The sequence below is a fragment of the Typha latifolia genome, chromosome 6 (assembly GCF_019914945.1).
Source record: "Typha latifolia isolate L0001 chromosome 6, TyphaL0001v2, whole genome shotgun sequence".
NCBI lineage: Eukaryota > Viridiplantae > Streptophyta > Magnoliopsida > Poales > Typhaceae > Typha > Typha latifolia.
The window spans coordinates 11,328,249-11,356,120 of record NC_133091.1 but is presented as its reverse complement, the minus strand read 5'-3'; the positions used below and the strand labels follow the sequence as shown (position 1 = coordinate 11,356,120).

The 27,872-nt window shown below is 35.8% G+C and overlaps 1 protein-coding gene across 1 annotated transcript; it reads left to right on the top strand.

Annotated features, from left to right (window-relative positions):
* The first annotated feature begins 47 nt into the window (after positions 1-47).
* Positions 48-27,234, top strand: LOC140791128 (nardilysin-like). The gene is made up of 19 exons (XM_073141532.1): positions 48-548; positions 1,434-1,509; positions 2,150-2,196; positions 8,991-9,103; positions 9,298-9,371; positions 9,475-9,570; positions 9,671-9,790; positions 10,166-10,399; positions 10,866-11,014; positions 14,168-14,324; positions 14,659-14,814; positions 15,169-15,545; positions 16,562-16,711; positions 18,419-18,601; positions 18,753-18,956; positions 19,428-19,534; positions 19,711-19,864; positions 21,677-21,798; positions 26,802-27,234. Exons 1-19 carry the CDS (start codon positions 177-179, stop codon positions 27,046-27,048), a joined length of 3,138 nt encoding a protein of 1,045 aa, XP_072997633.1. The 5' UTR covers positions 48-176; the 3' UTR covers positions 27,049-27,234.
* Positions 27,235-27,872: the final 638 nt, after the last annotated feature.

Here is a 27,872-nt window from a genome sequence, read left to right as displayed (position 1 = left end):
ACTCATTCAAAAATAAATATATAGAAACCCTAAAACATTTTATTCTCTCTTTAACAAGAAAAATAAAAAGAAGACGCCCTTCCATCCTCTCTTTCTGTCACGCTCTCTCTCGCTCTCGGCTCTCTCGACTCATCGCACTCTTCAAGAACGAGCGAGAGAAGAAGCGCAGAGGCGAGATGGGGCGCGTGGAATCCTACGACGATGTGGTCATCAAGTCTCCGATGGACCGGAGATCGTATCGGATCCTTCACCTCGACAATGGCCTCTCCGCGCTTCTCGTGCACGACCCGGAGATCTACCCCGACGGATACAAGCCGCGAGATGAATCCGGAACCCCAACGAATGCGGAGGAAGGCGATGGAGAGGAGTACGACGATGAGGAGGAGGAGGAGGATGTGGAGGACGACGATGAGGATGGGTCTGATTTGGAAGGAGATGATGAAGAGGGCTCGGAGGAGGAGGAAGAAGAAGATGAAGGAGAAGGAGATGCGGATGGAGATGGGAGTGAACCGAAGAAGAATAAGAAGGGGGCGTCGCCTACTAAAAAGGTGATATTTTCGTTTATATTGTTTCAAGTACTGCCAACATTGGTAATTTTGGATCTAGTGAGGTTTGGGGTAGTGTATGGAGATTCTTGTTAGGTTCTCTTGACCTCTTGGTGTTCTTTTGCGCTGATTCATAGGAAGAATGCCCCTTGCTGTATATCATGACAAGTGATCACCCAAGTTTGATACTTGATGAAGTTTGAGATGTTGTATCAATAAAGGAAGTAAAGTATTCAGTTCAACAATTTTAAGAAAATTTTGTTATTCTGCAGTCTTGGCTGATGAAGCGAGGCTAAATTACTAGGTTTCTGACCTTTCCGAGATTCTTTTGAATATTTTGTTTGATACTCTTGACACACATTACCATCCACGATATTTTACAAAATTTAAGAAGATATTTGGAAATGGTGAAGCACAATGCTTGGTAAAAACATGAGACATGCATAGACGAAGGAGGAGCTCATTCTGAGATACTTGGACTGTGAATTTAGCATGATATTTCATTATTATTTGATGGTTCCTGAGGTATTTTCCAGGTGATTAAAATTAGCACAAAAAAGAAGAAGAGAAAACCATATAAGACTTAATGATGATTAATATTTCAAAAGTACTTGATTTGTATGCTGAATATTTTGGTGATTATTCATCGTCTATTAAAATAAAGTTACATATGGGTTTCCTGAGAAGCTTTAGCTTTTTGTTGCTTAGTTGTTGTCAACTTGGGATAATTTACTTTCTATTTTCACCTTACTTCCTCAGAGAAAAAAATCCAATGCAAATTGATGCGTAATTTGCCCCTCTTGATATTTTGGTTTCTGTAGTGGTGTAGAACACTTTCATTTGAGCAGTTGAGCCTTAATGTTACTAGATTTTCATTTCATATTTCAGGCTGCCGCATCAATGTGTGTCGGAATGGGTAGCTTCTCTGACCCTTCTAAGGCTCAAGGTCTAGCCCACTTTTTAGGTGTGCAAACAACTCCCTTTTTCTTTTCCAGGTTTCACTTCATTATACTTTCTTATTCTATGACTGCCTTATAGCTGACTTTCTTTTGTGGTTTACTATTTCTGCACTACAATTTAGAAGGTTGGAAATCTGATGAACAAATACAGACTTCTTTAGAATATTGTAGTCATTGCATTCTATTATAACTATATTTTATGTGAACTTGAGCTCATGTAAGGAAAATGGGATGTTGTCAGTCTTGCTCAACAGCCAACAAGTATATTTGTGAAACATTTCATGCACAAAACACCAATGATTCAGAAGGGTTTTGTTATCAGTGTGATACATGGTCTGGACAACTGAACTTATTGGAAATAATCTGTATATCATGTAATCTTAATTTCCATGTTATTGTGAGGAACTGCCATTTCGTATGTAAACAAAAAATCAATTAAAAGACAGACAAGCACCAGAATCCTTGTTCTTTTGGTACATTGGGAAATGGAAATATTTTATTTTCTATTTACTGGCACCCGCACCCTTTTAAGCTGTATGACTGTTGAAGTTTAAGTACTTTTTAGAAAGTGTTCAGTAGAATCTCCTTGTTGTAACACCTGCCTATGACTGTTTATTTATCTGAATTGGAGCTCACATTTTACAGAACATATGCTTTTCATGGGGAGCTCTGAGTATCCAGATGAAAATGAGGTTTGTACATTCTTGTATCTTTTTTCAGAATATATTTATTTGGGCTGCGAGAGCTAGATGAGCTCCCTTGCATGACTTTTTCTCTCCTTTTTCCTTTGTTTGTTGTGCTAGTTTGGTTCAACAATATTATTAACCTTCTAATCCTGAATCTGGTCTTAGGAATTTCTCGAGGCCTGAGCGTGTAGCAAGTTTATAACTTTATATTACTTGTGCAGTTGGTCACTTCATCTAAATTATTCAGGTTAGTTGGTGTCAAATGAAAAAGATATTCTTTTTTCAGATCTTTTGACAAATAAGAATTAGCCAATTAACTGCATTTAGGAAGTTCCTGTAACCCAAGTTGTAAAGAATTCTGGCCCCAAAAATGGAGTTAAATGAATAATGTATTCAACAACTACTATTTTCTCAGTTCATTGGAATCATGGAGGTCTCCTACCAGATGTTTATTAAGCCAATAAATATTGAATAGAAAGTTATTATAAGATCAATTATAGATTGTGATAGTGAGTTGAAATATAGTGTCATAGCTTTAGCTTGTAAATGGAGTTGAGCTTAATAGCAAGGTTTGAATATCGAGATCAGGATCGACCACTAGAGAAAATGATACGTATCGATCGATACGGTATTAGACTATTTTTTAATTCATAAAATAATAAATAGTTTATAAAAATGTAGGAAAATTTCTAAAAATTTAGAAAAAAATGATGGAAACTAAAAAAAAAAAATACTTATTTATGAAACCTAAAAACTAAAAAGTACTCACTCAAAGTCATAATGAATTTTGAGTTGCATCTGGTAAATTCCTGTAGCCATCGTCATTATTATCACCATAAGTTTATAAGTTCTTATATTTAAGGCATAATATTCCAAAGAGTGATTGCATCAAATTGGTCATGATAAATGACTGCTCTTTTTGTTGTGTCTAAGAAGGGTAATAACTTGCATATGAATTTTGTTGATGGCTCTAAATAATGAATACTCGATGAATCATAGCCATATGGAGCAACTAAGATTTCAAAACTTGGTATCGAAATTGGGATCAATTGCTAGAAAAAATGATATGTATAAGTTATATTGTTTTCGATCAGGCTATTTTTAATTACGTAAAATTCTAAATATTAAAAATGCATGAAAATTTTTATAATAAAAAAATAAAAATAAAATAAAAATAAAAATGAGTCATATATGAAGCTTAAAAACTAAAAAAAACTCACTCAAAGCTATGATAAATTTTGAGCTAAATTTAATAAATCTCTCTCTTCACTATTGTTCTACAATAATAAAAAAAGAGTTAAAGAGTGAGTGAGAAAGAAGATAAATAAGAAAAAAAATAAAAGAGAGAAAAAAGACTCATTTGAGTTTAGCATAATGCAGAGTAGCCGAAGGGCCTTATCGGATGAACTCGGTGAAATGTAAAAGGTGGGAGGAGAGTGTGTGAGAGAAAGAGGATAAAATTTGAAAACTAAAAAGAAGGCAACTGAGGATATCAATTACTTATGTCTTCCAAGTTATATTTATTTTAGATTTGATTTGAATCTTTAAAAGAATTAGTTTTGGCTGATCTGGCTAATACGATCGAAACTAGCCAATCTAACTCGGGATTAATCGATTTGCTGAAAATTGGGAGCAACATTCTCATGATGATGTCGTTGATATGTATGTACATTTTTAGCTTTGTTCTTAATTGCTATGTCTCATTGACTTTTTTCAGCAAATTTAGAAGGGACGATCTCACCACGAGATGTATCATTATGATTATTAAGGTTATCGTTGGTATTAATAGTTGTATTAACTCTCATTGTCAAATGACTCATACTAGCCTCTACCTTGGTTGTGGTCTCTCTCTCTTGTAATGCCTCATCTAACCAAGTTATTTCTATCACTTAATAATTCGTCCTTTATTTCTTTAAGCTATAGAGTGAAAGAGTCTTTTTCATTAGAAACATAATCTAAATCAATTAATAGGTCATTTTCTGCCTCATTCTTAAATTTATTTCCCTCAATCACATGTTACAATGCAGAAAATTGACTTTCAATCTCTCCATTGTCAATCTATTACATGTTTCAGTATGAATCAAGGGAGAAAGTAGTTCAATTTTTTCCATACTCTTATGAAAATACAAGATCTCTTTTATAATTGATGTTAAATTTGATGCCTCTTGCAATTTATATATGAATCACTATTTAGCTGAAATGTTATGAAATATAGTTAAAATAATTTTAGCGGCACTGAATTGCCTAACTCAATTTATATCTCTGCACCTAAAAATATATCATTGCATATATTTTATAGGATACTGATTAGGTTGAAATTTGACATAAATAGTAATAAAATTATTAATTGAAGCATAACTCGTTTCTTTGTCATAAATGATTTGTTTAAGTATCATTACCTGATATTTTCAGAGAATTGAAATCTTGAATTAAGAAATATCCTGTAGATATAGTAATTTGAAACTTGTAAGCATTCAAACTTTAAAATATATATAAATAAAAGTAAATTAGTAATTACAAGCATGCCTACCGGCAGCGTGCATATCTCGATGTAACTATCTGTTCTACCTCGAGTTAATCACTTTCACTACTTTTTGTAATTTTTGCCCATATTTTTTTATTAACTCTTTTGCTATGTCTATAGACTAATTGTTGTTATTGTCTAAAAGTCATAATACCTTCAAAATAGAATATTGCAGCGATAGTTGTGATATTATATTAAGGTGTGTTTTCAAGAACTATGTTCTTTAAAGTTTTACATAATTTTTGATCTTTAGGTTTTATATTTTTAATTTTTATAGACTACTCTTGTGATTAAAATATCCACATATTAATATCATCTTTATATTGCATGATACTCTCCAATGCTAGAAAATTGAGTGACATATCTAGTGAGGTTGGATATGATGATCTCTCTGCCATAAGTTATCTATCTAAATAAATTAAGAATCTCACCATGATTATATATAAAGTTTGTTAATCTCTAACCTTCATGTATCACTTTGTTAATTTTAGGATCTTTAACAATATCATTCCATGTAAGATCAAGACAATGTGCAATACATGACATCTAATCTAAATACTATTTCTCAACATAAGTAATTATTTAACAACTTATAATTTGCCATGTTATCAGTAACTACTTCAATTATTCATTTTTTACCTATTTCTTCTGCTTTATCAACTATTAGCTAAAAAATTTCATTTACACTTTTGAAATGAGCAGCAACACTCATTGACTTTAAGAATAGTGTTCCATGTCGGAGTACACTAAGAAATTAATTATATTTCTCCTATTCTGTGTAATTCACTCATCACACAGCAAAATACAACTAAATTCATCTTAATAACTTTTAAATATTTTAATGTAAGTGTGAAATTCATCTATCTCTAACTTAAGATATTTAGTAATAATATCATTTGAATAGGTAGCAGAATATTGGGCCCTACCAATTGTATAGCATTCATCATAATTTCATAATATAAATTATCAATTATATTAAAAAAAATGGTTGTAGAAGAAAAATTTAGAAATAGCCTTATTAATGTGTCTTTTGTATTTTTTGTCCTTTTAAAAGTTGTTTTGATAGTGGTCTGTGTGCGGCCTTTTTTGTTTATTAAGATATGCATCAATTGGTCTAACATTTATAGACTCTCCTGTAACACCAGGAGTCCTAAAATTATTGCCCGTATATTTTCTCCTTGCGTGCGAACTAATCTAGATCTATTAAAGCTATCATAACTACATATTTTATCCTTCTTCTCTATATACATATTTTTGCTCTTATTCATTGCCCTCCTTATTTGTCTTTGCTCATCATCCTCCCCACTCTATTCACTGCTATTAATATCAACCTCTTCTAGTTTAGGCTTTTGCATCAATTTTTAACAGCAATAGACTCTTTTCATTTGTATATTGTTTATCCTTCTGTTTGTTTATTAGATGAACCAACATTTGTCTTTTAATGTCCAAACTTATTTGAGTGCAAGCTGCTACATATAAATCTAATCAACTGTCCAACTTAAGACGTAGTATGAGAGAGAAAGCTTCTCGCTTTTACTTCTCTCTTTTACTTTTATCTTTTGCTTCTCTCTTTCCCTTCCAAGCCATTCGACTCAGATCTGGCTTCAGTTTATGTTCGGCAGGCTCCTCCGACTCAGATTTGGCCTCGATCAACGTCCGACGAAAATCCAGCCTTAGTCAACATCCAACGATCTCAGATGAAAATTTGACTATCACAACTTCCAATGAGCTTGAGTATGTTTTTATCTTTCTATTTTCTATTTTTTTACTTTCTTCTCTCTTTTATCCGACTCCACTCCCCCTCTCTCCCCCTCTCTCTTTCTAGCCTCTCCTCTCTCTTTCTCTAGCCTCACAACTTCTTTTGTTCTCTTCGACCTCTCTCTCTCTGGCTCTGTTATTGCAGTATCATTTTGCTATAGTAGTAGAGAGCGAGAAAGAGGGGGAGGAAGAAAGTGAGGGGCTAGAGGGGGGAGGGGGACTGAAAAAAAGAAAGAAAAAGATGGGAGGGAGATGCGGCTGTTGGGATAGTGGGAGAGAGAATTATTTTATTTGTGAAACAAAAAGAGAGTGGGAGAGATGGAGAGAGTAATACTTTTTTTATTTTTAGATTTTATATATAAAAGTTATTTATATTTATCTATTTATCTATTATCAATTTCTAAAATTTTGAATTTTTTTCTGTATTTTAAAATACTGTTTAGAATTTTAACATAAGTAAAAAATAGTTCGATACTAAAATCTTATATTGGTGGCTAAAGCGATTGATACAATAGATACTTATAATAGTTTTAGGTGGCCAATCCCATATTTTGAATCTTATTGCTTCATTTTTTTGTTTTCTAGCCAAATATTTTTTCATTTGGCTAACATCACCATTCGTTTCTTTTCCCACTAGTTGCATTTGATATGTTTTTTATCTTACCCAATAGTCATCTAATATTTGTATCTTGTGGTTTCTCTTTTGAAGTCATTTTAATTTTCAGTGTGAACATATAAACCTAGATCAAATTCAAAACTTAATTAAGAAATAAAAAACAATAATTTAAAATTTAAAAATAATCTGTCTCTCTTAATCTCTGAATCTCCCCCTTAGTTCTTCTAAAGTCTAATCTCTAACTAACAACCTCTAATCTCTCCCTCTAATCACCCTCTAACTTTACATCTCTCTCTCTCTCTATCTATCTCAGTTCTGCAGCAATTACTACCGCAGAATTGTGATGAAATTCTCTCTTCGTCACTGTTATGCAGCAGTAGCTTTTGGTTACTATAGAAAAAGAAATTATTTTGTAGTTAGAGTGAGAGATAGGGAGAGAAAAAAAAAGAAATGTAAAAAAAAACAAAAAAAGACCATTGCAGCTGCTGCAAAGAGTGAAAAAGACTAAGAGGGAGTTGGAGAGAGAGAGAGAGAGAGAGAAGAAATGAAAAAAAAAAAGAATACTATAACTACAGAGAGAATGAGAATTGAAAGAGTTAGAGAGTGGGAGAGAGAAAAAGAGAGAGAAATGGGAAAAACATCACTGTGTCGCTGCTGGAGTTAGAGATTGGGAGAGAGAAAGAGGGAGAAGAAATGAAATTAGAGAAAATTATTCACTTGAGCTTGCTAGAGTGCGGAGTTGATGGGTCATTGGAGGAGCTCACAGGAGTGCCAATTTGCTAGATCTATCATCGGAGGAGGTCACCAGATTGTAGAGTCGCTGAATTGGCCATTTGACATTTGATAAGCTTAGTGGGTGAAGGGGGAGGGGGATGGGAGGAAGGCAAAAAAAAAAAGTAGGGCTGATTGATGTCCCTTTGGGTTGGATCCATTTTGGATCCAAGCTGGCCATTTAAAGCCGCATTAGGCTGTTTCGGCCAAGATGACCGAAATTTCTGGCCCCAAAATAGCCTCTTGGCTAGGATGGGGTTATCCGTTTCAGCTACTAATCCTAATCAGAATCGGTTGAAACTGGCAACCTTGATTAATAGTTTATTGATGCGTGATATATTTAGCTTGCCCAAGTTTTCCCAAATCTTGATGACTGAGTCAGGCTTGGGCTAGTCTGATCAGGTCGCATTCATAACCATAAGTCCTCTATATCACTCCTGCTTTCCTTGTGCTAGGTTGGACTGATAAATGAATGTGTGGTGTACACAATAGCAACAATTCTTACGATGACAGAACTGAAAAAAATAAACAGCAGTTATAAAGCAATGATACTTGTTAATGATTTGTCTGAACTTTAAATCAAGCTGGCCTTTTGGAGTTGTAGATGTTGATATTTTGTAAAGCAAAAAATCCATGGGGTTGTTCTTTCTGCCACCTAATGGCCAATATAAGAGGATAAAATAGCGCTCTTTCTGTATTGAGTATCTGCCATAATTTAAAAGCTTTGAGCTTCAATATTTTAATCTAATCAGTAAATGGAATCAATGTCAATGTGTTGATCAACACAGTTTTGGCTTATAGTGATCTTTGAAAGTGTTATATTATGGCATTTACTTGTAGTTCGTATTCTGATAATACCTTAAGATCAGCTTTGATTTGTGTGTTATAATTTCTTGTTTATGCTTAATTTTGTGATATTGGTCATACGGAGTATATTTTGAACTTGATGATGGTGTCATTTTTTATTTTTTAGGTAACTATATTATGCTTGGCTAAAGGGAGTTTGATACTCAATAGTCCTTTGCTTGAAGCATAGCATTAGACAGTTTTAGCTTGGTTTAGGTAGTGTCTTGCTTCTTTTTCTGATTCATATCAAAGCCCACTTACAATCTTTTTTTCTCTTTTTGCTAGTATGATAGTTACTTGTCCAAACATGGCGGTTCATCAAATGCTTTCACTGAAGCTGAATATACCTGTTACTACTTTGAAGTTAATCGGGAGTATCTCAAAGGGGCCTTGAATAGGTAACCATTGGATCTTGCATTGCCTATATTTCTTCTGTGTGCACTTCAACTTTTTTATTGTTTTGGCACTGATAAACGCTTTGAGACTCTTGAATTGTAGGACTACAGTTTCTCTTCTAATATACCTTACAGCAGTTTAGGCAAACCATAAAGCTCACATATATACATGACTTGTTGACTCAGTATCTGCTTAGATTTTCTCAGTTCTTTATATCGCCACTTGTGAAGGCTGAAGCAATGGAACGTGAAGTGTTAGCAGTTGACTCAGGTATCTGGTTGTTTTTTATTTTTCCATTCTAATTTCCTTGTGCCTAAGTTCTATAATCATACAAGATGTTTGCTGATGTATATATTCTGATTGGTTTCTTTAGAATTCAACCAAGTATTGCAAAATGATAGTTGTCGTCTACTGCAACTTCACTGCCATACATCTTCTCCTGGGCATGTATTCAACAGATTCTTCTGGGGTATTCTTTTCGGCAGCATGAACTTTAGTCTCCCATTATTTTGGTTAGTTAGTCTCCCATTATTTTGGTTAGCAGTTCTAACTTAATTTCCTACTATTAGGAAACAAGAAAAGCTTGTTTGATGCAATGGAAAATGGTGTCAATCTGCGAGAAGAAATTTTACAAATTTATAGGGGAAATTACCATGGAGGAATGATGAAGCTAGTTATCATTGGGGGAGGTGAGGCTATAGTGTAATTATTTTCCCGCCTCACATCATATTTATTTTCCTTATCAGAACTCTACATGAAAGCTGGCTATTTCAGCCAGTAGCAATATCATGCTGCCATTGCCAAATATTGGAGATTGCTTATTTTTAATTTTTCACTGCAACTGCACTACGCTGTTGTGCTTGCAGATCAGGTATGCATTTATGTGCACTAGGACGTAGCAGTAGTATTACCATGTTTGCAGGTAGCCTGCTTCAATTTGGGTAGCTATATATTGTTGAAGGCAATTTTGTCTCAAAACTACACGACTAATGTTGGAGTTATTCTTGAGATGCCATATTACTAAGTGGTCCTTGACATTGCTTAATCAGCTGTTTTTATTGCAGAGCCGCTTGACATCCTAGAAGATTGGGTGGTTGAGCTTTTCAGTACTGTTAAAGCTGGTCCTCCATTAAAGATGACTGCTAAGATTGATATGCCTATCTGGAAGGTAGGCAAACTTTACAAGTTGGAGGCTGTTAAGGATGTCCATATTCTTGATTTGTCTTGGACGTTGCCTTGTCTACATAAAGAATATCTGAAGAAGCCGGAAGATTACTTGGCACATCTATTGGGCCATGGTACAATTTTGACTTCTGTTATTAGATTGCATTTTTGTAATATTGTTCGAAAATTTTCAAAGAAATGGATAATATGTTTTTCTCAATGCTGCTCCTTTAGAGTGATATCTCTTAAGTTTGATCCCCTCTACTACATTTGCATAATGCAGTTTCTTTACATCTTTCCAATAAAATATGTAGTGTAGTCCAGGAATACTAAAAAAGTAGCATTTTTCTGCTGACAATCTCGGTGTTTTTATTTTCTAATCTACCAACTGTTACTTATTTTCCAATCCTCAATGGCTGTAAAAGAAACTCGTGCTTATTTGTTTTCCTGATAAAGCCAAACAATTTAAAGTCATCATAGCTCTTATTTTTAAATGTGCAATGTTACTAGTTTGTATCAGCTAATCACTACTTGCTTACTTTCTACTATGTCTTTTACTAAAGCCTGCTAAACTTATGAATATTGAAATTTAATTTACAGAGGGAAAGGGAAGCTTGCTTTACTCTCTAAAATCTAAAGGATTAGCTACTTCATTATCTGCTGGTGTTGGTGATGAAGGAATGCGCCGATCCTCTGTTGCTTACATCTTTGTCATGTCTATTTACCTGACTGATTTGGGTTTGGAAAAGGTATGCTAGACCATTTATATACTTTTTTCTGTTCAGCTGTGACCTACTTGAGGCTTTACATCTGTTCTATGTGAAGTGCATGTTGACATGTAAAGACAAACATTAGCTTCCATTATCTTCACAATTTTAACTTAATTTACAATTATTAATTGGCAACATCATAAAAAATTCAGAGGAGACACACACAGTTGCGCATATGTCACGACCCAAATTAGGAATCATGACCGGCCATGCATCTCAATATGCTTGAGATGCACGAAGCCTTAACAATACTCTCTACGTATACGATGATAAGATAAATAATTAAAATGAGAAATTGCTTATTTAAAAAAAAAAATACTTTATTACTAAAATGCAATAAAAAAAAAAAATGTTAATGTTTTTAAGTCTCTAAACTAAAATAAACTAAAATAAAACTTCTATATCTAAAGCACAAAATCTAAAAGAGCGGAAAGGTAAATGGGTGGATCCTAAGTGGAGGTGGAATCCGGGTACATCACGCTCAGGCGCCCCGCTGACTATTACCTGAAATAAATAAACAAATACAAAAAAAAAACAATAGAACTCGTGAGTCAACAACTATAGCTCAGTGAGTGGAATCCACTCGAACCAAATAAATTTTTACTGCATATTAATGCTGAGTAAATTAAACAAAAAGTAACAATATCATAATATGCAATATGCATGCTCTCTAAATAATAACAAGATAACAATAGAGAAATGTCACAATTTGTAACCTTGCATGTTTTCCACATATCAACATCCTTTTGATATTTAAAATGTCATATGTCTCAATGGGTTTAAACCATGTGGATCCACATCAACTAGAAGTCACCTCGAGATGACGCTCGGGACTTTTCTTCGTAGCTGATCCGGTTAGGGTCATCAGAGGGTATCACCCTGTGATCAACACACTCTGTCTTTTCCTCTAACCGTTGAGAGAAGTTAGAGTCACCTAGGAAATTTTCTCATTTTTCCTAGGACTGTTCCCTAACCTCGCCAGAGTCACCTAAGAAAGTCACCGCAGTGATCTAATTTAGGACTTTCCCCTGGACTTCCAAATAGACTTGAGTCACCACGAAAAAACCGGGACTGTTCTCTAAGTCATAACAATACTAGTCTCATTTTCTTTTCAAAATTCTCAATATTAGCACGAAGTATGGTGATGCACTGAATATATTAATTAAATGCACACAGAAAATAAAGCAATTAAATTTTTACACATGAGGGTGAAATAAATAATTTGCACGTAGAAGATTTACATGGTCTAGCAAAAATACAAAATACAATAAAATAAACACGTGAGTGAACCCACTCACCTGAGTCTAGGTAAGACAACCAAAATCTCAAATCTCTAGCCCACGTACTAAAAATCACCACCTTAAATAACAAATAACAATATCATTTTTTTTAATCAAAACAATTATTAAAAATGTTTATACAATTTAACCTAAGAATAATTAATTTGGGCTAAAATAAGCCCAAATCAATTGTGCTGGGCTGCTGGCTCGACCCAATCCAAAAGAAATCAACTAAATCGGATTGGGCCGAGGCCCGGCCGAATTAATTGAATTGGGCTCGGGCAAACAACCTGACCCCCCACCAATTTAAGTGGTTCGGTTCGGGTTTGTGGATCCGAAATCCAAACCCGAACCGAACCCGACTTAAAAGGAAAAGGTGGTTGGCTCGGGTGAAACCCGAGCCCAGCCAACCCTTTTCTCCCCCCCCTCGCGACCGACACAAGAAGATGGCTGAGGGAGAGGGTGACCGCCGGCGACCCCTTCACGACCACCTTCAACCTCTCCTCTCCCTCTCACCCTTCCTCTGTCGTCCTCACGAGGTGGAGGAAGACTCTGCACCGATGGCCGACGCGAAATCCAACGCCGATCAGAGCCACGAGGGCCTCGTAGAAGACATCTCCGACAACTGGCTTGAAGCACGAAGCCTCCGGTGACGATGCGGTTGCGACTCGAAGCCGCCGGCCGGCCAGATTTGCCGACGAGGCCGAATTCCGCAAATTAGGTATTTCGGATTTACCTATTTAATCTTTAATTAAATTAGAGGGGTGGAAGAGGGCTTACGGGGGAGTCGTGTGGTGGTCTCTGCTGGCTCCGGCAATGCTCCGGCTGGCCGATTCCACGGTGACGACTCCGTCGGTGAAGGAGGAAGAAAAGAGGGAGAGAGAGAGAGAGAGAGAGAAAAGAGGGCTTCCCGGTTCCAGAGAGAGAGGATTAGGGCTAAATATAGATTAGGAGAGGATTAAATCTAATCCAATTCGGATTAGATGAAATCCCCCCAAATCAGCTGCGTGCTGGAGAGGGAGAGGGGAGGGGCTGCACGTGCACCCACCTCTTTTTTTTTTTTTTTTGGTTTTGACAGCATACATATACAGAGGCATACTCAAACACAGATATTTATTAATTTGTACCTGTATGCATGCTTTTTTGCTAAATAACTAGTATTGGTAGGGTTAATTTTTTAAACAATTATGATGTCCATTTATTTAGCACTATAGTGGCCAACTACATTAGAATTTAGTTGGACCTTCAAATTGTGTAGGGTAAAACATGAAAAGAGCGACCAAGAAAAAATTGGAGTTCAGAAAGTGATTTGAGAGATGCAGCAGTAATTTAAGATATCAAGCAGAATAAGGATAATCAAGCTTGACTTGATCTCAGACCACATGTAACTTAGTCAAGCTTGGATCAGTCTTACCAAGCTCAAGAATAATTTCAAGCCAAGCATGAAAGATAGTTACCTTGATCAAGCTCCCTCTATATGAGGGAAAAAGAAATTGAAGAACCGGCATATATCCGCAAGCTCGGAATTCATATACTATATATATATATATATAACGCACCATTGAATCTTGATTTACTCAACTTGACTTAGACTAAATTAAACTCAATTTGAGCCAATTCGAGCTGGAGAAATTAAGGTTTCCGTCTAAATTATTTTCATCAAGCTGGCGATCGAGGCTTTTTTTCATCTTGAGTTTTAATGGGGGTGAAATTAAGCTCATTTTGTTTTTTATTTATCACATCTAACAGGCTGATTTCTTTAGTGATTCATTTTTTTGAATTAAACTTGTAATTTAGCATTTTTATAAATTAATTTTTTCATCTTGATCTTTCTAATAGAATGCTTTGGCAGATGTATGAAGTCATTGCTGCTGTATATCAATACATAAAGTTACTGCAGCAATCTAAGCCGCAAGAGTGGATATTTAAGGAACTCCAGGACATTGGAAACATGGAATTTAGGTTTGCAGAGGAGCAACCCCAGGATGATTATGCAGTAGAACTTTCAGGTTTTCTCTTTTGTTATTTTCTTTTCACTTTTCTAACACGAATTTCATAGTGATTGCGCACAATTAATTAAAGCAAACGGCATTTGGCACTGTCAGACAAATGAAAAATATCTTTCTTGATGCCCTGTTATTATTTTCTTATGATTGCGCTAATTATTCCTAAAATATATGGCAAGGTTATCACAGGCACAAAATTTATCTCACCAATTAATGTCTAGTGGGCTGGCTCATTTATGTCTGAATGACAGAACATGATTGCAAATTTGAGGTTATTTTGTGTTTCTTTGTTGTGATTCGGTTGATTTAAAACTAATAAAAAAACATTTTGCTGCAGAGAATTTGCTGTTCTATTCTGAAGAACACATTGTTTATGGAGAATATGCTTTTGAAAAGTGGGATCCAGAATTAGTTGAATACGTTTTGAGCTTTTTGTCCCCGGACAACATGAGGATTGACTTATTGACCAAGTCATTTGACAAGCATTCAAAAGGTAATATTTGCAGACTGTTTTTCATTTGGGTATTCAATATTTGTATGCTCTGTCCTCATTGTATGACAATGAGGAGCTGTGAGTAATAAATCTGAGGAAATTGTTTAAAAGAAAATTTGTAGAAAGCTCATGCTGATGGAAGAATTCAGTAATATGCGAGTAATATTAACAATGTGTAACCGGAATTGCACATCATAAGACTTAAGATTAGAGCTGATCAGTGATTGTGGAAAATGGTGCCCTGTATAAATTGTAGTTACTTAAGTACACACATAATGGTACCTCGGAGGCTTATATGATAGATAATATCTCATGCTAAAAAGTTCTACTGATGACATATACTTTCTATTGCAGCCATTCAGTATGAGCCATGGTTTGGTTCACGGTACATTGAGGAAGACATTCCACCCTCTCTTTTCAATAGCTGGAGAATTCCTGCTGAAATAGATCCATCTCTGCATTTACCTGCAAAGAATGAGTTTATTCCTTGTGATTTTACTCTGCGCGGTGCTAACATGTTGAAGTTTCCTAATACCAATGATCCTAGATGCATTGTGAACCAACCAATGATGAAATTCTGGTACAAGATAGACTTGACATTCAATGTTCCTCGTGCAAACACATACTTCTTGATAACTGTTAAGGATGGATACAACAGTCTGAAGAATTGTGTATTGACAGAGCTCTTTGTAAAGCTTCTTAAGGATGAGCTAAATGAAGTTTTATATCAGGTAAGCTATCATTGTTGAACATTTTAATTCATTATTTTCTAAAAAGCTTGTAAACTAATTCGTTGTCTACCTGTCTGTGTTGTCATGTTTTTTTTTCTTTTTAAATGTCTTGTTGCAGCTCTTTCTTATTTTAACATTTGGTCCTTTATTTTATCTTGGTTGATTGTGATTTAACTTCACAATATATCATGCCTATTTGCCACTTTTCTGAAAAGTGGTTTGTGCACCTACATAGGAAGCTGTTAATATGTTTTGCTCTCTTCTGTCCTTTTGCCTCAGCAAAAGGGCTCACTTTCATAGCAACTGCATATGACTTGGGGAGTCATAGTGTATATTGTTTCTTTTAACAATACATATTGCTAAAGATACACAAAGGCCCTGGTATTTATAATTCTATTTTTCAGTAATTTTCTTCAAGATCTTTTGTTACTCTTAGTTTCAAATTTGTTTTGCATACATTTATCAAATTTAAATAGTATCATATATTGAATTCGTATGCACCAGCATATGTGACCATGTACTGCATAAGTGCATATGCACTATGAAATCCCTTGATCACGTATTACATTTGTATTTTCTATTTTTCTTGATAATTTTATAACAGTAACCTTGCTTTTCAATATTAACAATTCATAACTGACCAAAGGAAGGCTCATTCTACCAACTGAGAAGGAAAGCTAGACTTTGATTTTTCTTGTGGACCCTTTAATCCATGGAGCTTGAAGTTCAAGGATAAATCTTTTTTGATGAGATTTTCCAATACATTCTGTCATTGTGAAACAGTTGGCATGATTCAAACAATCCAAGTAGGATACTGTCCTAATGCTTACTCGTCCAAGACATGATATATGTAGTCTAGGTTTATAGTGCATGGTTCCAAGAAGAGTGTTTGGTATTCATTTCATAGATGTGTTGTTTGTAGCTTTGACTATCATTTCAATTTTTTGAGTTTATTTTGTTTGAATAATCAGACCTTCCGATTTTGATATTTACTCGAACTTTTTATCCATGTTCAGGCAGAAGTGGCTAAATTGGAGACGTCTTTGTCAATACTTGGTGACAAGCTTGAGCTAAAGCTTTACGGTTTCAATGACAAACTTCCCTTTTTGCTCTCCAAAATTTTGTCTCTGTCCAAATCTTTTGTTCCAAGCATCGATAGGTTTAAGGTACTATAATATCCAAGTGTATTACTTTTGGCTGTTATGTGAACTTAGATAAGTTATACTTGTTTATTTTTCTTAAATAGGAACTGAGAATGAAAAGAGTAATATTTTGTGGGTTGGTCATGCTGCAGCATCTAAATAATTGCATGATTTCCTAACTAACAGGATACCTTTAATCAATGATTAACTGAAAATAGTCCTATCTTTAGATAAACTATGGAAACATTTCGCCATCGTTAAATTACTCTCGGCTCAAGAATAAATAAGAATGCTTCCTCTCCATCCTTGCTATTATGTTGGCCATATTACGCCCTTAAAGTTATAAAACTGGAGCTATACACAATTTTTTCCTTTTCCTACTGTAAACATTTAAATCTTGGTTTGAAAAAGGGATAGTTATCCCTAGGTTTAAAGGCGCTGTTGGGTCTATTATTGACATCAATCAGTAGTTAGCTTTGAAACTTAATCTGATGGTGGACAATGAACATAAATTTTTTAATTTATGGCTAACTTCTTGCATGTAAGAGAAAGATTTGCTTGGAGATTGCATCCTTGCTCTTAGGAGCTATTACTAGTTAAAACTCGGTAATTATCTTTTCAAATGTAAACCAGCAGTATAACATGTGAAATCCACTGAGGGAAGGACACAATTTGAGTATATTGGGAGTTTGAAGTTCTAATATAAAGGGTCCCTTATACTTTATACTTTTATATAAAATATGTGATATCATTAATGTTATTACATGAGGAAAAGAATAATTCTGGTTTCACAATGTTTCGCTCTGAATTGGACAGACCAGTCTCGTTCATTGAAGTGAATGAACAATTTAGAATAAGCTTTATTCCTTTTTGTTCTTTGTCATAAATAAAGAACAACAACAAAATATAGATCCTTTGAGATCACTTTTCATGGATCCTCTGTTTCATCTAAAATGTTGGACAACAAAAATAATGGCGATGCTAGAAAAGCAACTTGCTCTTGCATCATAGTTTAATAAGAAGATTTCAAAATGCCATGAAAAAAATGGTTGTTCACTCAACTGTATTAAATCATATCTAACATAACCTTTTCTGTTAACGAGCTTGTATGTAGAGGTGGATAATACTTCTTTAATTTATTTTTCTTATAGAAGAATTATGTCAATGTGTTCCTTCACTTTGTCCCTTTCTCTTGTTACACTCAGTCTAAGGTGTTCTGGAGGATTTTATGTCAGTGCTTTCGAAATAGTTTACTATTTGCACTCCATCAATTGGTCTTTCTATATTGCATCACCTTGGTAGCTAGAGTATGGGTGATGAGGCACATCAATGACTAATGGCTTCCTGGATGAAGAGTTCCATCTTACCTATGGAATTGATGATGTTGGATTCTCTTTTCTATCCATTGCAGTGAAACTACTAATGAGTTTCTGGATGATGAATTGTAAATAGCTGCATGCTGTTTCTAGTAATTAACGACTAATAAAAGATACTATAAATTGGGAGCGCCAGCTTTTTTACTGGTAGATAAATGATTCAAATGAACATGAACATAAGTTGGATTGGTTGATAGTTTCTCAAATACATGCTTTTGTTTAATTTATGCAAGTTCAAAAGTGGGCATATACAATCTATGTCTAATCGAATTATTCAAATTTCCTTAGTAGTTTACGATGTGTAATATTAATTCAGCATGCCTAGTTATGTGCAATTTACTTTGGATTTCAATAGGTTATTAAAGAGGATATGGAGAGGGCTTACAGAAACACCAACATGAAGCCTTTGAGTCATTCTTCCTACCTGAGATTACAAATACTGCGTGAAAGATTCTGGGATATAGATGACAAATTGTCTACACTCCTGGAATTAAGTCTTTCTGACTTAACAGCCTTCATACCTAATCTTCTGTCTCTGGTAAATAAAGAGCATTCATCTTAATACCTAATTTTTTTAGCATTTTCTTTGTTCTACTTTCCTTTTCTGGATCTCCCTTTTTGTAGCTCAAATGTACTTTTGTCTCCTGCTCTGTATTTGAATAAACCTGCATCTGCCTGCAAACTTGCAGTTGCATATTGAGGGCCTTTGCCATGGCAATTTATCAGAAGAAGAGGCAGTTAGCTTATCAAATATATTTACAAATATATTTGATGTACAACCACTGCCAGTGGAGCTTAGGCATCAAGAACGTGTTCTATGTTTTCCATTGGGTGCAAGCCTTCTTAGAAGTGTGCATGCGAAGAACAAGCTTGAAATGAATTCTGTTGTTGAGGTAATGCTGTCTCAGTGGCTATTAATTATGCTTTACATGTATTTCCTAATATCTTCCAACCTTGACACAATATGTAATAATTGACTGCAAGTGGATGTGTCTCAGTTCTCACCTTTGTGCCCCCAGACTACAATGAGCTATTACTTATTGTTATTAATAGGCAGGCGAAAGCCTTGACTCCTATTGTTGGCTCGTGCTTGGTATATATTGGACTAGTGTCCTTGGGTAGCTGACTCCAGGGACATGCATGTCGTATAGTGGCTGAGGTTGCAACTTGTTGGCTCGTGCTTGGTATATATTGGACTAGTGTCCTTAGGTAGCTGACTCCAGGGACATGCATGTCATATAGAGCCCATCACATGGTAGGCTGAGGTTGCAACATGTTGAAACAACTGAACCCCTTAGAAGGCTAATTTGCAAGAGGCTTTTTCTTTATGATCTGTTTTCATCAGTATAATTCTCTCTTCACAGCTTTATTTTCAAATTGAGCAAGATATTGGATTGGAGGCAACGAGACTGAGAGCTATCACAGATCTTTTCAGCAACATTATTGAAGAACCATGTTTTAATCAGCTAAGGTATAATGGGCTATAAAACCTCTCTTCTTATGTGGTAATACCTTTTTGTAGCTAAAGCATGCTATGGATGTTGAATTCTACTTGTGTTAGTCCAAATAGCTATTTCCCATTATATTCCAGTTTTTTAGTGCAGTGAGCTATCAGTTGATGGATATTCTTGTCTATGCTGAATGTAGGACAAAGGAGCAGCTTGGTTATACTGTCGAGTGCGGTCCACGAATGTCATATCGTGTGTTAGGATTTTGCTTTCGTGTTCAGTCCTCCAAGTATAGCCCATTGTATTTGCAAAACAGAATTGACAACTTTATCGGTGGTCTGCAAGGGTTATTGGTATGCTCCATATCTGTTTCCTATTGTGGATATTATAATTTGTTTTCTATTATTGATTTCTACCTGGTACTATGTTTCCATACTGAACAAGCAATATTCCTCGTCTCATCATTCATCAACAATTTTTTCTTAGTGGTATCCATTGTATGGTCAAGTTCAAAGTATCGACTAGTTGATAAAGCAACCTTGAATCTTCTGAAGGAGAATGGAGGTTGTTTTATTTGAAAGAAAATGGATGTATTGGTTTGAAAAAGAAACATGTACGATCATCATTTGGCTATCTTTCTTTTTTCCTTCTTTCCTTTCCATAACTATGCTATAAAGTGCTGGTGTGATGACTAGGCTTACCATGTCCCACCATTTGTCACAGTTTTGTAGTCATGGAAATAGCCTCTCTAGCAATAGGAATAAGGCTTTTTACATCTTGCTCTCCTCAGACCCTGCATTAGTGGCCAGTGGGACCATCTTTCAGTCAGTCTTTCTCTTCTATCTCTATACTTGGTTTCAATGCAAAAGTAAGATGCTTTCATTATGGTCCTATTACCATAGCTGCCACTTATGTCATTTTGGAATTCTACCTTGTCCATTATGTTTCATTTAGCACTTCTTAGCGCAAAGTGGCTGCTGAAGTCTTCCCTCTGTAGGTTTGTTCAGTACTAGCTTAATCAAAGGCCTACTAAACTTGGTCATGTCTTGTAATTTGATTTGTATATCTCAACATTTGTAGCTGTCAATTATCTGAACCATTTGACAGTTGGCCTTACTACTTATTAGTATTTTTTTAGTATCTCCTAAGAATTTGGAATGCCATGCATCACAAGAGTTGGCCCTCATAATGTGTTTGAAGTTTTGGCTGAAACAAACTTGTTTCGGCCAAACCGGATAGGTTTTGACCATGACTGATCAAAGCCACCTCGAAATTGGTGTGGGCACTGGTTTTGGTGGTTTCAGCTGCTGGTTTCAATGGTTTTGCCAATTTCAACCGTATTAAATAATCTGTTGACCCAAAAACTTAAAATGGTAAGTAATGAATCAATAATGCCTACCATACATTTAGGATGCCCCCTCACATTCAGTCTCTTCGAAACATGTTCCCCAGTATTTGGTCCACCTTCTGTATCCATGTCACATCACCTTTCTGTTCACCACTCTGCAGTTGCAAAATAATGAATAGTGATGTTTCTTTGTCATCATTTTCATCTTGGAACCTGTTCTTTCATTTTGTTTATAATTGCTATCTATACTATATTCTTATTTATCAACTGAATATTTATGGTATTTCAATCGCTGTGACTTGTGAATATTGACTGTTACTTTGATCCCTTCATCATGACAATCATGATTCAGTGGGTGCATCTCCATGATCTTATGATTTTGGTTTTGTAGCACCTTTTCTTTGTTTCCCTTGCATTTCTAATTCATGGTTATTACATCACTGTCAGAAATGAATCAAAAGATCCAAAATGTTGCTCAGTTAATGTTATTACTTTTGTTGATTGTCTTAAATGAAAGGTTTAGCTTTCTGAATAATTGATGATGATACTTATACGGATAAATTACTGGATTTGATGATACTCTTTGCTTTGGATATTTTCAGAATATTTATTGCATTTATTGTTTCATTAAGCCCTAGTCTTGTCTCCATTTAGTTTGATAAAGCTATTTCGAATTTTTTTTTTCACCCCAGTTCTATTGCTCCATTCTCTCCCTGTCGTAAGAGCAAAACTTGGCATATAAATCTTCCAGTAAATTATATTTCTGTGAGACTGAAATCAATCATGGAATTCCAAATATTATTTTTCTTCTTTACAGGATGGGCTTGATGATGAATGCTTTGAGAATCATAGAAGTGGGTTGATAGCTGAGAAGCTGGAAAAGGACCCATCACTTTCATATGAAACTGGTCATTACTGGAGTCAAATCGTTGAGAATAGGTAGCAATTCTATTCTCTGAACTATCAGAGTTTTCCAAATAATCGTTATAAAATGCCTTTAGAGCTAGTTATAAGAGTAAATATAATAACAGCCTAAACTGCATTCGTAATTACTTCTATTGATAAAGGTTGCATGATGTTTTATAAAAAGTATTGGCATTACTCATGTATGTAGTCCATGAGTTTCTTTTTTTAATTTTGAATGTTCACTTTGTGTGCTTGTGGAAGACCCTTATTATCTCAGGTTTATTGAAACCTTAAGAGTCTTGTACTGTGTAAGGTTAATTTGGGGAACAAGGACTCACCGGTCTGATCTATTTGTGGTTATTTTATATGTTTTCTAATATGCATTATCTTTATTGGTTAAATCCAAGAATTATGGTGTCACAAGAATAATTTGGGTGCTTCGATTTTTTAGAACCATTAGTTTTTCGATGTCATTGAACCCAAATCACAACCTGAAATCGAAATCATGACTAGGGCTGTCAAGCTTGATGAGCGGCTCAGGCTTGGCTCGGGCTCGGCTCGGTCAGAGATGAGCCGAGCTCAAGCCGCTAAAATCAGCTCGAATTTAATATCGAGCCGAGCTCGAGCCGGAGCCGGTCGCTCAGGTTAGGCTCGATAGGTTCGGTATAAAAGGGGTGAGATAAACCCCAATCCCCAAATCACCGCCTCCTCTGCTGCAGTGCGCCGGTGCCACCTCGTCCTCCTTTGCCAAGTCGCCGCGGCTGTGCCGTCTCGTCCACCTTCTATAACTGTGGTGCCCCGCCTCCTCCTTTTCCTTCTTCTTCTTCTTCTTCTTCTTCTTCTTCTGCAGCCACAAGCCGCTGCGGTTCCGCCTCCTCTTCCTTCGGTAGCGGCAAGCCGCCACGGTGCCGCCGCCTCCTCTTCCTTCGGCAACGGCAAGCCACTGAGGTGTCGCCTCCTTCGGCTGCGGCAAGCCGTCGCAGTGCCGCCTCCTCCTTTGGGAGCGGCAAGTAACTGCAGTGCCCCGTCCCATGGTGCCCCGCCTCCTTCTTTGGCTCGGTCTAGGCTCGATCTTGCTTAGTCTGGCTCAATCTAGCTTAGTCTGGCTCGGCTTGAATGAGGCTTGATGATAGGCTCAGCTCGGGCTCAAGCTCGGCTTAGGCTCGGTCTGGCTCGAGTTGAGCTGAGCCGAGCCTTAGTCGGAGCCGGCTCGCTCAAGCTTGGCTCGTTTATACCCTTAATCATGACTGACCATGTATCTCAATACACTTGAGATAACGAAGCTTCAATAGATAATTTCCTAAGTCTATTATGACAATAATTTATTATAAATATCTGATTCCAATAAATGTAATCCAATAATAAAGAAAATGACCAATGTCACCGCTAATCTGTCTCCGATTAAATTAAAATAATAGAATGTTAAGAATATAAATACTATGACAACTAAAAGATAAAAGAGGTAAATCCTTAGTGGAGGTGAGGTCTCGGTGCATCACGCTCAATTGCCACGTTGATTAGTACCTGAAATATTAGAAGAGGGATCCCATAAGCCAATATCTATGGCTCATGAGTGGAATCCACTCAAAAGTCAAATAAATCTGAATCCATAAATATAACTTTTAATAAATACAAGTTTAATAATATAAAATGAAACTCTTACTAAGCATGCTTATGATAACAATAATAATGACATAAGTAATAACATAGTAAGTTATATCTCATAAAATGCTTAGCATCAACATACTGAATTTTTCTCAATAATAATAAATGTCATATGTCTCAATTAGGTTAATATCCTGTGGGTCTATGTCAACTAAAAGTCATCTCGAGATGTGCTCGAGTCTTCTCGTAACTAATTCGGTTATAATTACTAGGAGGTGTCACTATGGGATAAACGCAACTTGTTTTTTCCACTAACAATAGAGATTAAGATCACCTCAGGGAGACTCCTAGTTTAGCCTGAGATTGTTCTTTAATTGCGCCAGGGCCACCTAAATGGATCATAAGCTGATTTAGGTATAGATCTGTTCTCTGGACTGTTTTCTAATTATGTTAGGGTCACCTAAACGGATCATAAGCTGATCAGGTATAGGTTTGTTCCTTGGACTTTTTCTCTAATCGTGTAAGAGTCATCTAAACGGATCATATGGTGATCATGTATATGTTTATTCCCTGGATTGTTCTCTAACCGTGCTAGAATCACCTAAATGGATCATATGTTTATCAGGTATAAGTCTATTCCCTAGATTTTGAAGTAGACTTGAGTGACCATAGAGATACATAAAAAATATCTAGCATGTGTATTTTTAAAGTTTTACTAACCTATAGCCAATATTTTACTATTTGCACGAAGATCAATATTTTAGGAACTAAAGTATTGCACGTAGTAGAGTATGACACATACTACACAATATGAAATATGAGACGATAAGTATGTGAGTAAATTCACTCACTATAACTCCGCGTGGGATAGCTCAATTCTCAGTTCAAGTACAAGTATAAATCTTCATATTTATCCATAAATAATTCCAAACTTGAATGGTATTTTTCAAAATTTAAAATAACTTGAATCCCCCTAATTGTGCTAAAACAAAACCCAATACTTGGGCTGGCCCACAGCTCCAAATATTAAACAATTGGTTGGGCTAAGACCTAACCCAAACCAAAATGGAGTGGGTTAAAAGCATAATTCCCAGTTTCGACTGATTCCGATCTTGGCCGAAACCAGCCGGTTGGCTAGTTTCGGATGGGATCGGCTGTATCGACTGATCTTGCTCGAAATAGACCCGGACCCCACCCCTCCACTTGCCTCTCTTTCTCTCTTTTCTCTCTTTTCTTTCTCTTTTTCTCCTCTTTCTCACTTTTCCATCGGTGAACGAGTAGATCTCCGGCGACATTCTCCGACGACCTCAGATAAGTTTTTATTATTATCATTTTTTTCAGTTTTTAATTCCTCATTCCCTCTTTTTTTCTCTTCCTGCACTGAGTAGATCTAACGACCTCTACTATTATAGCTACGGTGAAGCAGCAACATCAATTGCTGAGAACCTGAAAGAAAAAATGAAAACCTTGTCTATGTGAGTAATTTTTGAGTAAGTTTTCAAATTTTGAGAGGGGGGAGGAGAGAAAGAGAGCTTGATATCCATCAAAATTTTGAATTTTAATATGTGAGTAATTTTTATTTTCTTATTTTTCTATTTTTTTATTTTAAAAAAAATTTCTGTATTTTTAAATAATATTTAGAATTTTATGTAATTAAAAAATAATCCGAACTGATATGAGCAGCAGATACAATCAATATTGCCAATACGTATATTTTTTCGGATGGTCAATACCGATTCTGATCCTGATCTCAATACTAAGAATGTTGGTTAAAAGGTCACAACCCACCTACTTTTATTAATTGGACCTTAATATGGCCCAATAACTAAAGCCCAATTCACCAACTTAACCACTAACTCACTAACCCATTAACCCACTAACTAAAGTTCACTCACACACAGATCCCAACCCATGTTCTTTCTTCCTCCTTCGAAGGAGAAAGATGAAGAGGAATGGAAGATGTTTAAGATGAAGAGGAATGGAAGATGTTTGCTAATGACCTCACTGTCTGCATTTACACCATCGATGCCGACACCGACACTGGCCCTACGATCTCGAGGACCCACAATGGAGGAAAAACAGCTCCAAGTGGTCGATGGGGAGAGAATCACCACGATGGTCGTCGTCCATGGTGGAGCACCTATTGGGGCTTCTAGAACAAGAAGAAAATACACCCACGACACCTATTGGACAGATTTGGCATCGATCGAAATGGTTGGCCAATGGATCGCTTCGACAAGGCCATGAACACTAAAATTAGGTTTTTATAATCTAACCTATTAATCTCTAATTAAATATGTGGGGTGGGGGAGGACTCACCTATGATGCTTTTGGTGTTAATCTCTCACTCCGGCGACTCCTCGATGTCCAGATCCGATGACTCTCCCGGAGGAGAATAAGCCTCGATTTATATTAGGAACGAGTTGTTAGGGTTTACGGATTCTTTCTGGGATGAAATCGTTGAAAAAATAAAAAGATTTTGCTCCTTCCGTCTCAGAAAGGGAGAAAGAAGAACAATGCCGTGTGCAACCCTCTCCTTTTTTTTGTTTTTTTCTGAATGTTACAGTTGTGATGGGCTTGAGACCAATATGGTTCTTATGTTAGTTGCAGATCTTTCCACTAAGCCTGTATGTGTTAGCAAATCACCACTGGAGGGTATTCCGTCAGAAGAATCAATTAGGTCTTTGATCAAATAAAATCTCAACATCAATTGGATTGGAGTGCTGTGGTAGGATAACTGCCCTGAGTTCATTCAGTTGCCAAATGATGCAATTTAGGTGGGATATGTAGGTGTTCTACTATTTGAAAATACATCATTATTCATTAGTCATGAGCATCAGAAATTATTCTTACAAAGGCAGTGATGAACATGCTTTGACACCTTTAAGGATAGTCTGGATAGATAATGGATCAAGGATTTGATGTGTTTAGTCTTGATTTTAGCAGTGAATGTTCACTGTTGCTTTCCCTATGTAGCAAGGGTGTCAAGGATGGAGTAGGGTAAGTTCAGGAATCTGTGAGAAATGATCCAGCAAATGGGCCTAAAAAACAGACACACAAACACTACTCGGCATGATTAATCTCACCAGCATGTGAATAGCAATACCCCTATTAAATTTTCGTTCTTTCTGTTCTTGTTTCTTTTTCTCTATTCTCTTGCTTTACCACGAGCAGATGGAGTTGATAAGTCATTCATTTCTCTCTGTGAGGTTTAGAAATGATGTTTCTAGTATTAAGATTGTCAAGGAGAATGATGCTCACTTAGCAAGAAATATGGCTCGTTTTTCTTCTTTGTGCACTAGACACAAGCTCTCTTTGCTTATAGTCAAGGACATGATGACTTGTTACGCATGCTCTTTTTTAGTGATGATACTGTAATATTCTTCCATCTGTATTTTGTTAAATGTCTTAAAGTTTACTTCCACCTACAGGTACTCATTTGATATGTCAAAAGTGGAAGCTGAAGAGCTCAAGACAATTCAAAAGAATGATGTTATCAACTGGTACAACACATATTTAAAACCATCATCATCGAAATGCAGACAACTTACCATTCATGTGTGGGGCTGCAATACCAATATTACCGAGGAGGCTAAATTGCAAGAGAAACCTTGGGAAGTCATTGAAGACATCAATGCCTTAAAGATATCATCTAACTTCTATTCTAGCCTCTGCTAAGGTATCATAGGTGGTTCAGTATTTCAAAAATTGATTTGATGATTTTTACTGTTATGCTTCTTCCCAAGCCAAAAGAAAAAAGGAAAATTGGGAAGCATTCGTTTGTTGATATATTATCCTATTATTGTCTTGATACATTCATAGAAAATTTTATTTTCTTCAATGATATAGTAGAGTTTTATTTCATTTTTGCTGTACATTTCTGTGCCATGTGTGCTGTATTGTGATTTAATCAACGGGAGACATTATGCATGTGCCACTTTATGCATCAGCAATTAATTGATGGTGATCCTTGGGAAGTAATGATGCACTTTGTCTTCCTCATTAGTTGACACAGCTTCGGCCACATATTGGATCTTGAAAATTGTTTAATGAGTTTTGTATTGTTCCCTACTCTTGTAGAATGAATTCCAGTCCAGTCTGACCCAGGGAAAAAACATTCCAGTCGAACCTAGGTTCAGACTGGGTTGGCATTGGTTATACATCAGTTTGTTTTGGTTCCCCAATCCTAGTTTGCCTATATTCATGTACTTGAATTTTCTTTCCTGTATGAAATATGAATACGTATATATACCTCTATTTGCTACGTATTTATATTTTTACCTCTTCTGTTTTTAGGCTTAAATTAACTCCAATCCCTATAATTTTATTTGTATCAATTTTATTTCCTTGTGGTTTAAATTAAAGTGTATCCGTTAACTTTTTATTCAACACATTTAATTAAATTATATGTTAAATTTAAAGATTCTTACTTAGAGGCCAAGTTATAAAGAATTGAATATATTTTTCAATGTACTTAAAATAATATTGATCTAATTTTAGGT